Source organism: Vanacampus margaritifer, chromosome 2 (assembly GCF_051991255.1).
Source record: "Vanacampus margaritifer isolate UIUO_Vmar chromosome 2, RoL_Vmar_1.0, whole genome shotgun sequence".
Classification (NCBI taxonomy): domain Eukaryota; kingdom Metazoa; phylum Chordata; class Actinopteri; order Syngnathiformes; family Syngnathidae; genus Vanacampus; species Vanacampus margaritifer.
The window spans coordinates 14,767,825-14,781,470 of record NC_135433.1 but is presented as its reverse complement, the minus strand read 5'-3'; the positions used below and the strand labels follow the sequence as shown (position 1 = coordinate 14,781,470).

At 39.5% G+C, this 13,646-nt stretch overlaps 1 protein-coding gene across 2 annotated transcripts in view; it reads left to right on the top strand.

Annotated features, from left to right (window-relative positions):
• Window positions 1–11,779, top strand: part of LOC144044775 (uncharacterized) — a 29,626-nt gene extending 17,847 nt beyond the window's left edge. The window contains exons 2-14 of one of the 2 annotated variants that reach the window (XM_077559385.1): window positions 2,022–3,248; window positions 3,329–3,415; window positions 3,486–3,584; window positions 3,650–3,759; window positions 3,843–3,901; window positions 3,974–4,107; window positions 4,183–4,317; window positions 5,803–5,845; window positions 6,268–6,305; window positions 6,373–6,460; window positions 9,161–9,338; window positions 10,981–11,013; window positions 11,188–11,779. In XM_077559385.1, coding sequence (XP_077415511.1) covers window positions 2,022–3,248; window positions 3,329–3,415; window positions 3,486–3,584; window positions 3,650–3,759; window positions 3,843–3,901; window positions 3,974–4,107; window positions 4,183–4,317; window positions 5,803–5,845; window positions 6,268–6,305; window positions 6,373–6,460; window positions 9,161–9,338; window positions 10,981–11,013; window positions 11,188–11,316 — 2,360 coding nt within the window. In that variant the 3' untranslated portion in view covers window positions 11,317–11,779. The remainder of the gene's footprint in view (window positions 1–2,021; window positions 3,249–3,328; window positions 3,416–3,485; window positions 3,585–3,649; window positions 3,760–3,842; window positions 3,902–3,973; window positions 4,108–4,182; window positions 4,318–5,802; window positions 5,846–6,267; window positions 6,306–6,372; window positions 6,461–9,160; window positions 9,339–10,980; window positions 11,014–11,187) is intronic. The other variant, XM_077559386.1, reaches the window with a different exon arrangement.
• The last annotated feature ends 1,867 nt before the right edge of the window (window positions 11,780–13,646 follow it).

Sequence of the window (13,646 nt, the reverse complement as noted above, 5' to 3'; positions counted from 1 at the left end):
GAAAGAATGTAGAAAGCAGTCTCTGCGTGAAATGTAATAACCTTCAACACCCCCATGCCCCCTTTCACATATGCTGACTGAGACAGCATAGACTTGCGAGAGCACGACCGGTCTAATGTGTAAATGAATGCGAGCATGGCTGGATGTAGTTTAAGAGGTTTTGCCTTAATCTCCGTCACTGGTCATCCAATCCCAGATTAGCGCGCCGCCTTTAAATCATAACCTAGACAAGAGCATCATCATCTGATGTGACGTGGCAGCCATGTTGTCATTATACTTGCAGGCAGACGCTCTTTTACACACTGGTACTTTAACTCACTCCAACCTGAAAATTTGGTTTACAAGTTAACGCAAACAAAGAAATTACTCTAAAACTCTGCCAACTTGTAAAATGGTGCACTCATAAATCAAGGTACGACTGTTTTGTCCTGGTACTTTATTTGGAAATGCAGCTATAATGGTCCCTAGACAATGGCATTCTGGGTAATTTAGCATGTGACATTGTGAGAAATAATGGTGGATCCAATAAGTCATAGGAAGTTCAAGAACATTCCTGGTATTTCAGTTGGTGATGTAACGTGGCTTACTGTTAAGTTTTAGTTTTAGTTTTGGAAACAATACCCCAAAAATATCTCTCCAATCACTGTGGATAACGCATGCCAGGACAATATTCTGCCTGTTGTTTTTTGATGGATCCCACTTACAATATGGATGGCATAGCATTGCTTTCTCCAGTGTCTGCATTTATCTGGATGAGTTTTGGGCTGTGCAAACAAAACAAACAAACAAAAAACATACTTTCAACCTCGCCTAATAAAGTGTGTATGCTTTTAGTATGCCCACTGTTTTTTGTAAGTGTTGAATGACTATGCCTAAAGTGGCATAGTTTAATCAAGAGCCTGTATTTATATGGGTCAGTTTTGGTTTTGAAAACAGAACCTCACAACCTGTCTGGATAAGATGTCACAAAAGGTGTGTAACTGTGTATGTTGATTTTTGACAGAATAGTGACTTTGCAGACAAATGCACAAAATTATCACATATATTTTATGTTGATCCTTTTGTTCTCCAAGTCAAAACAACTAATGCTTCACTAACAGAAAATAATCAATCAGTGAGGTCTGGTAGCAGCTGATACCTCTCTCCCTTGCTCTTATTATTATTTTTTTTTTGCAATGGGCCTTCCCATCTGGACGTCACTATCATTTTCCCAATGGCCAGCAGCAACCTGGAATGCTGAATAATCGTATGTAGCTGAGGAACAGCTGTAAACAGGCTTAAAGACCTCCGGCCTCTTGGAGCACCCAACAGGGTGCCGGGCGGCTTCCGCTTGGTCCCCCCGTAAACGCAATGTAACCGGGAACAGACGTCTGATAACAAGCAGCTTTCCCCTCGAGGAGGGAGTGACACTCTTTTTGCCAAATGATTTGCATCCCTTTTCTTTAACTTTCTTCCCACTTGAAAATGTCAATCTGGATGTCTTGACAGAGTCTTTGGGAAGCTGATAATTTCGTAAAAGTTATTTCTGCCTCTAATGTCCCCTGAGTCATGTTTTTTTTTTTGGGGGGGGGGGGGGGGTGTCAGACAACAGAATGGAGATAAAATTGGCTACAGTGTTAGGAATGACATATTTTCCCCTCATATCAATGCATTCCTGGAGAGATTAGTTTCAACTGGGGAGAAAAGAATGTTAAAAAAATATCTGACAAAAGCGCGTTCAGATAGAACTGATTACGTATAAAGTAAGTGGAATTCATGCAGCTGTAAGCAGTTGGCGTATTAGAAGATACAAAACAAACAATATCAATAAACATACATTAAATAACTATATGGCAGTTTTGGGTGAAACATTTTGAAATTGTAATGTAGCGTACGGTTTTCTGTTATGATACAGTATCGATACTACCTAACAATATTATATGTGTGTGTATGTATAACTATATATATATATATATATATATATATATGCGTATGTGTGTATTTACTGTATGTATAACTTTTCAATTTTGTTTTGACTGTAGTAATGGCAATAGACTGTGACATCGTTACCGCCACAGCCGAGGGAATATCCGAGGATGGCGAAAACACAAGAACAGAAATGCTGGGTCCAATTAGCAACCACACGACTTCTACGCAATACGCAGCCAATCCATTTACGACAACCGTGAGAGATGAGACGTTGTCTGTCACAAACCCCTACACCGCCAACACCGACTTACTCACAAGTGGCGTCCCAACATCGACAGGTCGAACCGGCAACACAGTGACAGCACGTCCGCCAGACCCGACAGATCACAATCCCACCACAACTACAGTCACACAACTTACACTCACGACTACGAGCTACAACGGCACAACCTGGAAGACAACAACCGGCCCAGCCAACAACGAAGCAACCTCTGTAACAACAATTGGTCCAACCAACAATGAAACGATGTCAACGGCAATAACCGGTCAAATCAACAACTATGTAACATCAATTTCATCAACTAGTCAGACCAACAACGACATGTTGACAACAACAGGTCCAGAAAACAATGTCACAATCTCAATGACAACAATAGATGCAATGACAACAACTGATCCAAACAAGAAGACAACAATGATGATAACGAGGCTGACCAATAATGGCACAACTTTGATTGCAACAACCAGTTTGATGAACAGTGACACAACATCCATAACCACTACCAGCCTAAACAACGACGACACAACACCATCGACAACAATCAGTCCAACTAACACCATTACCTCAATGATAAGCAGTTCGACCAGCAAAACCACAACCTCAATGACAACAACCAGCCTGACCAACACCGACACTACCTTCATGACAACAACCAGCCTGACAAATAACGACACAACGTTACTGATGACAATCGATCCGACCAACAACACAACATTTATGACAACAGCCGGTCCCACCAACACTGAAACAACCTCAATGACAACAAATGGTCCAACCGATGAGACCATCTTGATGACATCAACTAGCCTAACCGACACAGATGCAACATTAATGACAACTGGAATAACTACCAGCTCGACAACCATCAGCTCAACACCAGCTCTGACCTTCAATGGCACAACTGCTGCATGGACCAACACCAAACCCATCATTGATACAACGACTTGGACTGCCACTCAGTCTGACAATGGCACAACTACAGCTACCCCTACCAGCCCTGCAGAGATGTCCACCATTGTCACCACAGCAAGTGCGGCCTCTTCGACGGGAACATCAGGAGGTACTCCAACAACGAAGGCATTTATTTGTGTGAATTGTCTTTAGATTGAGTGTTGCATGTTTTTTAACTTTGCAATGTAGAAACCACTCATAAACCAACAGACGGCCTCACTTCAGCCAACAAAGCCACTCAAAGCCCACCTGGCCCCACAAAGGGTCCAATTATAGGTTTGTATCATTTAGATTTCATATTGTCGGATATGAGGCTCTAGAATGCATCTTCTTTCATCTGTCTTAGTTTGTCCCATGGAACAGTGTCCACTTGAAAGTGTTTGCCTGAACGGAACTTGCCAGTGTCTGTCCGGAAGCTTCTTAGTGGGCGACCGTTGCATCCGCGGTAAGCAAGACTTAAAAATGGTGGTAAAAAGCCAGTGGTAGTGTCATATTTGTTTTCTTCTTCAGCTCAAGTGTTTCCTGGGCAGCTGCACCTCATCTCCTTGACATTTACCGAGGAAATGTTGGACAGGTCCTCCAAAGCGTTCCAGGACACAGCGGCAGACATGTCTGCTTCGGTCAGCTAGCATGTCACACAAAATTGGAACCATTTGGTGTTTTTCTTTGTGTATTAAATAGTTATTTCCATTCTGTTTGATAGCTCAGTGGTGCCTTTGCAGGTCAACAGGGATACATCCGCTCTGACCTGGTGCAGCTTGCGTGAGTTGTTTTCCCTGGAAAAGGTACCTGCCTGATGTCAGAAAAAGTTTTCACTCTTTGCATTTCCCGCAGCCCAGGTAGCGTCATTGCCACCATCAACAACATTTTCAACAACACAGCGGCCTCTCAGGAAGTAATTGACCAGGTCATCAAGGATGCCATCGGAAACAGCTCTCAAGGCTTGCTGGTCAACGCGACGTTTAGCGGTGAGCTAACACCACCCAGTGGCCACGACGGCTAAACTGATGACCCCACTTTCTCACATTTTGTTTTTCTCACAGGCACTAAGTTGTGCGATCAGATTCCACTTCCTTGTGACGCTGCCACCACTATGTGCACCAGCGCAAACGGTCGCGTTGGTTGCTCCTGCAAAGCTGGCTACATCTCCACTGTGTACTCCAACACCAGCTGCAAGGGTAAAGACATTTTTTTGATTTTGACAACAATGACACATTAGTGACAACAACAGATTTGTTGAGAACAGCCAATGTAACCAATAATGACACAACATTAATCACAACGACTGGTCTGCCCATGAATGACACAACATTGTTGACAACAACCAATCTGGCCAACTACAATACAACGTTATTAACAACAACCGCTCTGACTAACAACAGCAAAACTTTAACAACAAATGAACTTATTACCACGGACACTACATTATTGACAAGTCCAACAACAAGACCTCCATGATGACACCAACCACTCTGACCAACAACAGCCAATTAACAACAACAACAGGACCAACTAACAACCTCAATGACAACAGCCAACAACGACACAACTTCAATGATTACTGGACAACCACAAACGACGCATCAACAACAACTGTATTCACCACCAACGACACAATCCCAATAAAAACAAGTCTTGCCAACAACAAGACTACCATGATGGCAAAAAACAATCTCACCAACATTGACACAACCTTAATGACAACCAATCTCACTAGCTATAGTAGATCGTCCAACCAACAATGACACAACGCCACTGACAACAACCGATCTGACCAACTACAATCCAACATTATCGACAACAACTGGTCTCACCTACAATGGCACATCAATGACAAAAAAAAAAACGAACTGACTAACACAGGTTCAATGTTGTTACCAACAAGCAGTCCTACCAATAATGATACAACATTAAAGACAACAACCAGTCCTTCCAACAAGACAATGCCACCAGTAGGATCGACAATAGTTGCATGCGACTCTTGAAGCCTTTTTCACAATTATTTTAGCTAAGTGAAATGTATCATCGTCAACCTTATTTATTGGGTATGTGCGGTGAGGAGCTCGGAGTTGAGCATTACTGGGTGGCGCTGTGCAAGTGTAGGTCGACAGTCTGCCACAAACGCAAGTCACCTTGAATAAAAAAAAAAAAGTTCTCTTCAAGAGCAGTATGCCGTGAAATTGGAAAGCATTTCTCAGGGGGGAGGGGAAAAAAGGGGATGACAGAACAAGTCACTGCTATTTTGGCGGACTTATTTACAGGTTAACAGCATGAGAACAATGGAAGAAGCCTTGATAAATACAGTACAGTGCATTTAACAACGATGAACGATGCATCTTGTCTCCTCTTTTTTAAAGACTGGGCTTTCTTTTGCAGCAATTAAAGATACATTTTGTCGAGGTCCGGTTTACACCAGTGGGAAAAGTCTTACTTTTTACTTCCTGGTAGGCTGCAACTTTTAGCACTTCCAAATTTGGGTGCGCTGTTGCAAGTGAGCGATGGAACGGCCGAACTCACTTCATGCAAGTATCAACCAAAGGGGACTGAACTTCAATCAGTCTGACCTACAATGCTTAGCTGGTCCAAACACCAACGACACCACTTGAATGACCACGTGTCAAGTATGTGTTTTTTTATGAATATGTTTGTGTGTGTGTCTGCAGCTTGTCCAAGCGGGCAGAAAGTGGTCGGCAACAGCTGCCAGAAGTGAGTAAACTCACGCAAGTTGTATTTTTGATCACCAGTTGATTTTCATCTACTCAAAATTATTAGTCAGGGCCTCTTTTCTAGTTTTTTTTCTTCTTTGCAGCCCGTGTGGCTCAAAGCATGTCATCACTGACGTGGCACTGTTTACACTCACAGCTATGTTGGCTATGAACATAGAGTAGGTTACAAAAAGCACAGGCTGAGCTGCAAAATTAGTGATTTAGTCGCTGTAATTTTAATTTTAACTTTCCCAACCACGTTAGCAACTACTTTATGAAAAATCAATTAACAAGTTTTAATCCTGACCAAAAAAACAATGAGACAATCAATTTTACTTGTCTGCCTATAATGCACACTTTGAATATACTGGAACCTTCCTGTTGACATTTCAGTAAATGTATTTTTGCCTCTCTCTCTTCCAGGTGTGCATTTGGATACGCAGGCTTCAACTGCGCAGACTGTGGGTGACGATGTTATTTCTTGGGTTGTTATGAGCAAAGAGTGACAACAAAATTGTGTGTTGGCAGCATCTCTACTGGCGGTGGTGGTCGTTTCCTGCGTTCTAGGCGGAGTTCTACTTATCTTAATCTTGGCTTTGCTCTCCTACTGCTGCTGGTGAGTCCATTGGAATGTCATTCAGTGTATTGATGTAGTACAATTACTCACAGCCAGGGGGCATTCTAGTCCACTACACATGAGCTAAATAAAGAGAGAAGACATTGAACAAATGACTAAATATGTTCTAAGGCGTCCTCATTTACAAAATCTGTCAATATTTTGTCCATCGTGTTGCAGCACATTTTGTAATTCAATTGAACTTTGATGTTTGAATAAGATCAATATTGTCAAGAGATAAAATGAAATTTTTTGGTGCCCAGTTGTAAGATTATTTTATTTAACAAAAAAGCCAAATAGTACTTTTTGGACTGATTTGTGGCCATGAGATTTTTTTTTAAATTAAACTCTGTAAAATATATAGAGGCGATTATATTATCAAGTGTAACAAAAAATATCAGTACAGTATAAATATAAAAAAATAAAAAATACAATTAAAAATATATAAAATATAAAAATAGATAGATAGATAGATAGATAGATAGATAGATAGATAGATAGATAGATAGATAGATAGATAGATAGATAGATAGATAGATATTTAACTATTTTCACTACTTTCTAAAACATTTTTTTTTATATCAAATAATTTGGATTTTATTTTACTTTATTTTATATATTATTATTATTATTATTATATTTGTATACAAGGAATTCAAATTACGTCCAGGCTATGTAGGGTGTTTTATATTTTAATATTTATGTCACACAAATGCCTCACTCCATAATATGACATAAAATAATAATAATAATAATTCATTAAATTTGGAGTGTGACGTATATGTTCTACCACTGCCAGTTACTATAATAATAATAATAAAATAAATACTGGATACATGGTGATTTGTGGCACATTTGTCATCTATAGGTAATTTGTAGACAGTCCTACCCAATCCCTCCAGGATTTTGCGGGCATTTTTTGATTTTGCTGGCTAAAATAATCAACAATAGATCAAATAAATTGCCAATGCTATTAAAATATACATTGCTTAATGCTAACACGGCCAAAATCATTACCATAACTACTACTACATTTACGCCTCAAAATCATCAGCTTCCACTTGATCTCTCTGAAAAAGTAATACTTTTGTACACTTTCAATATGGTCAGTTTATAATTCTACACATTTAAATACTGCCCAACTCTAGGCTTAACGTGCATCATTCACATACAAATGTCACTCCATCGCCTTCATGAGTGTGAGCATATTTCTTTCAATACTTTTCACATGTTTAGTACTCGTGAAATAAGAGAAATACAATTGTTGACGCAATTAATCGCACGAGGCGAGCGTGTTGCTATGACTTACCGGTATCTTAATCGCTGTTCTGGTGCTTGTGGAGAGCGCAATATGGTTCTTGGTGGAACATAATTATCAACAAATTGCTCCTCAGGGCGGCTGTTTTTCTGCAAATCTCTACGGTTATTTTTTTATTAATGTCACTCTTGTCAAAGTTATCAAATAAAATAAAATATGCTAAGCTTTAAGGTACAGAAGGAAGAAGGAGGACACGTCCGTCACGTCTTGACATGCTTCCTGCGGCACCTCCAAAATAAAAGTCACTACACATTTCAGCTGTCAAGGCACTTTTATTGTGACGGGGTCCGACAACTACAGTGCCTCTAACTGTGCATAAATGACATTTGAGGAGCCAGTCACCGCACAACATCTTGTAAGCTTACTTTGAGCCTTGAAACTAATAAATAAATTGTAACGCAACGCATTTCTCATACAATAACGATAACGGCGTTTCAAATATGGGGAGAATAATTAGTTAGATTACTACGTTTATGGGAGAAAAAAAAAAAGAGTTACCTAACGCCGTTAGTTTAAACGCCGTTAGTCCCAACTCTGTATATAACAAATTTAAATATAATAATAATATAATGCGGGGCGGCACGGTGGTTGACTGGTTAGCACGTCCGCCTCCCAGTGCAGAGGACGTGAGATTGAGTCCAGGCTTCGGCCTTCCTGGGTGGAGTTTGCATGTTCTCCCCGTGCTTGCGTGGGTTTTTTCCGGGTTCTCCGGTTTCCTCCCACATTCCAAAGACATGCATGGCAGGCTAATTGAACACTCCAAATTGTCCATAGGTGTGATTGTGAGTGTGGCTGGTTGTTCGTCTCTTTGTGCCCTGCGATTGGCTGGCAACCAGTTCAGGGTGTACCCTGCCTACTGCCTGAAGCCAGCTGGGATAGGCTTCAGCGCCCCCCGTGACCCTTGTGAGGACTAGCGGTTAAGAAGATGGATGGAATAATATAATACAATAAACAAATGTATAATACAATATAAAAAATTACTATTTTATAAATGTAATTAAAAATAAATTATATTAACTTCTAAGTATACTAAAGAATTTTCCATTTGTACAGATGCTTTTTTCCTAGTCAAGTTTGTCAATACAGAAATTAAAACCTGAGAAAAATTTATAAAATGAAACAAAAACAATTACAGTACAAGGAATTAAAGCAAAAGTACACGTCATGGGTACGATTTTAAATCCAGAAATGTGTAGCCTAATGTTTCCCACTTAAGCAATATATCAAAATTTTATTCATATTAACTAAATATTTCACATGCTATATGTGGAGGGACAATTAATTGTCAGCTTAAAGTATTATGAAAAACATAATTTCAAAACATATTTAAATAAAAAATACTAATGATAATAAATGATCATTACCTTCTGTATGTACACCAGGCGGCGGTGCTCTGGCAGCCAGACGCAGCAGAGCGATGCCAGCCCGTACCCGGTGGGTGAGCTGACCAAGCCGTGGCCTGTCGGCATCACGCCTATTCCCCGCGCTACCACCGCCGCCACCTGGGACGCTGCGCCCACCATGGAGATGATGGGCAAACGGCATCATGGAAACGGTGTGGTGAGTGGCATTCTTTACTTTCAGGATGCCTCTTAAGCAAACCAATTTAAAAATAATGCTATTATGTCTACAAAGCCATATCTTTACAAATTAGGATTATTATAAATTAGTAATTAAAGGAGAAGTCAATACAAAGATAATATAATAAAAATAAATTAATAAAAATAATTATATTCTTTGTGCCATCACTTGTCTAAACATGGCATTCTGATTAATACTGTGTTAATGAAATAAGAATTAGGGAAATGAATCGGTTCACTTTAATCAATCTCAGGGCGCTGCCATTCTGTCCTATACAACCGTCAGCAGTCAACTGAAATTGACGTCAACGTGCCCTCAGGCTCGCATTGTGAACATCACGACTCACCTGTTTTCTGAGTTTGGTCATGTAACGCTCACAATGCTGTCACTACCCGTATCATTAGCGAAACATTGTATTATATTGCCATACTATTGGTATTGTTGACAAAGTATCACCATAATATCGTGTCATGATACTATCTATAACTTTGGCAAAGTATGACGATATTGTATTGTGATGCATTAGTAACATATTGTATGTAACAAACAGTAAATATATATTGGCAAAGCAGCATGATATAATATTGTGATGCTATCTAACTAACTCTGGGAAAGTATTATGATGATAGTATTGTGATGTCATTCACAAAGTATTATGACAATACTGTATTGTGGTACTCGTGTATCAGGCTACTAGTGGTAACTTTAGCACAATATCCATCAAATACTGTAATATTGAATATTGTTTTCAAAGTATCGCAATAACATAGTATCTTGATACTATCTGCAACTTTGAAAAAGCATGATATCTTATTGTGATACTCTCCATAATTGGGGTTAAGTATCGAGACAATATTGTATATTATAATAATTGTGTTACTGTTGGCAAAATATGACGATACTTGCAATTAGTAACTTAATCATCTGCTATTGTAATTTGTAGTAAGTATTTTGTACCATGATTTTTAAAAGGCAAGTCAAACTTAAACATTTCTTGACAATACTGTAATATGTTATATGTGACCTCACTAGTCTAAACATGACATTCTGATTAATATTACATTTGTGGAACAAGAGTTATGCAGCAAAATCCAGCCATTTTTCTCCATCTCAGGAGGCGGCCATTTTGCCACTTGATGAGTGTAAATGACATCATAGTTGCTCAGGGCTCAGCAACAACCAATCACAGCTCACCTGTTTTCTGAAGCTGATCTGTGATTGATTGGTTGCCACCTGAGCCCTGAGCAACCGTGATGTCATTTTCACTCGACAGCAAGTGGCAAAATGGCCGCCTTCTGATATTGATTTAAAAAAACTACTGAATTTTGCTGCTTAACTCACTAACACATTATTAAACAGAATACTTTTACAGTGTCTGCCAATATTTAGCCTAGTGGGGCTGCATACAACATATTATTGTAAAAATAATTTTGGGGGGTTGACTTCACCTTTAAGAAGTTTTTCTCTGAGCCTCAGACTTTGCTATCATTCTTTTCTGCAGTTAATTTTTAAATGTACTCTAACAATGTTATTTGGTAGCACTAGTAGTAGCTAGTACTGCTAGTAGCTAGTTTCCCGCCCATGCACCCTGCTTGGCCTGACTCCCGATGTGTCGCTTTAGGGCTTTTCTCCGAAGCAGAGAGGATGGAAAAAGGTAAGGTTTCATCCCTCCTGGTGGTCTTAGTGTGGAGTACAGATTTGGTGACGGGATCTCAACAAACGGTGGTGGTGCTAGTGAGCTTACTTAGTCGTGTAGTTGTGGTGTTCTGCTGCTGTGCTTGTGCGCGATGTGAAGCTAACACATCGACTGCTCTCGCTGCCGTTTCAGTCCGGATCGTATGATCTCAACCCGGATGGAATGAAGACCTTCACAAGTAAAAACCCTTCGCGTTACTCGTACCTGGTGCAAGGCCACGAGAACCCCTACTTCCTGCCTGGTGACGAAAAGAAAAACTGACACGGCTTCCACCGCTACACACAACAGACACCATTTTTTTTTTTTTTTTAAACAAATAAGATGACAATGAAGAGTTGTTTGGAGTCAGGCATTTTTAAAAGTGGCCAGTAGGTGTCACTGGTCATTTTTGTTTTCCTTGTCGCCTTGAAAATGTTGGAATTGTGCTACATTACCTGTTCAATCAAAAGTTCATTGGATGTGGCTTATTATATTTACTGATCAATAAGAATCTCTAATGACAAAATAAGGGCTGGTTCCCCATTCTAAATGCTGGTGAAGGGATTTAATTGTTTTGTCTTTCATGCTTGTTGGGATGTTTAATAGCAACTATGTTGTTTTTTGTGGTGCGTGTGCCAATTTATCACTATTGTCATCATACTGCTGTCCTTTGTGTTTTCTAAGTGTGTACAGTTTTGTTTTGTAAATAATTGAAACCAGCTAAATAAATCATTTAAACTCAGAAGTTATCATTTTTATTGTTGTTGTTGTTTTTAAATAATACCTTGATTTAAAAAAAAACCAAAAAAAACTGTTATGTAGGTAGCCATCCAGTGCCTTAAAAAGGACCGCAGATACATTGATTGGCGGATCTGGAATGGTCAGTATTAGCTTCCAGAAGACATATTTTATTGTAAGCCACAACAAATTACTCAAATAACGGCTCTGTTTTGAGTACCAAGTGAAGTGAAAAGGAGCAAGTGACAGCAGTGCGTGGATTGGCGGACAAAGATAACACAAATGTTGGAGCATATAGTACAAAAAATTATATTGGGTGCCTAAATAATTGCTCAGTAGCCCTCCATTACAATAAGAGTTTCTAGTTTATTCCTAAGAGAAGAAGTTGTACAGTGCAGATGCCCAGTGATTGCGGCATACAAGGTTGGCTGGCATCTGCCGTGGCATGTACTTAAACATGGAGGCCACTCCAAAAGCTGCATGTTGTCTATGGCAAATCGGACCTAATCTCAGCCAGCAAGTCACGACAACATAGTGGCTGACATCCAGAAATGATCTGACATACATTTAGTGTATGCGCCGTATATGCTGTATGTGGCCCAGCTCCCAATCCTCAAGATTTATTTTATATGAAGCTGGATTAAATTACATCACTAAATAGGGTAAGTACTTTTTCTTGATTTTGTTTCACAGTATTTATGTCAAAATGTGGTTTAAAACTATTTCTACTTCAATCCTTTTCCTTGAGGAAAATTGTGCATGTGTATCACATGTCTTGAGAGCTCGACCGAGTGCTCAGCATAAGCAGTCATCGGAAGGTCCGGAAAGCCGAATGCAATCCAATCAGCATCGAGCTGCCAGGAGAAACGGGACTAAACCGCAGACACGAAGACAATCCAGCACCTTCCAAACGCTTTGTACATATTAGCCTACCACTACATCATCAGACACACACATTGTAGATCATAGCGTTGATTGGCTAATTTATTTCAATTAAACACTCACAGGCCACTTGTTGTTATCACTCTCGGGCAGAAACCTTCAAATTTGGGCAATGTCATATTCTTTCACAAATAGTGATATAGTAGCACAATGCTTCACCAATTATACCGCTGTTATAATATTTTACATTGCTTTGTCAATAATGTGGTGATACATGTCACAATCTCAATCATACCAGTATCATCACTATATGATATGCTGCTAGCAACACCCAGTATCACGATATCATATCAAAACGTTGTTAATTAACTTTACTGTTAAATCATGAAACTATGATATCACATCCTGCCAATGACAACGATAGAGTGAAGAAACGATGTTATCATGCTACTCTGCCAATAGCAAGGTGATACGATATCATGATACCAAGACAAGCAGCAGACACTGTGTCTATTGGCTGTAATTGATTTACGATGCCGGCTAATGCAACTCTGCAGCAGTCACTCAAGTGCATCCAATTGGCAGACATTTCCCAGCAGCCTTTGGAGTCGCATAACCGCCTCCAACATATCACAGTCATATTTTCAAACCAATAAAACAATATCTTAATTTAATTTCACACCGTCTGGAGTCGTCATCTGGTTTGGGGTGTGTGAGGCCTTGGGGGAGGTACTGTAAGTCCTTAACGTCGTAGCACAGCATGACAACCAATACATGCGATACGATGCAAAGTTTGCATAAAAATGTCCTTTGATGGGCTTTCTAATAGATGTGTCATGGAGTTAAATGGTGTGCAAAGCTGTAAAGATTTGATAGCGACTTGATAACAACACAGAGCTAGCACCTCCTGAATTATTATTTTTTTAAATTTTGAATAAATCGAAAATGAATACCTAACATTGGTATCAATCAATAAATACCAACATATATGT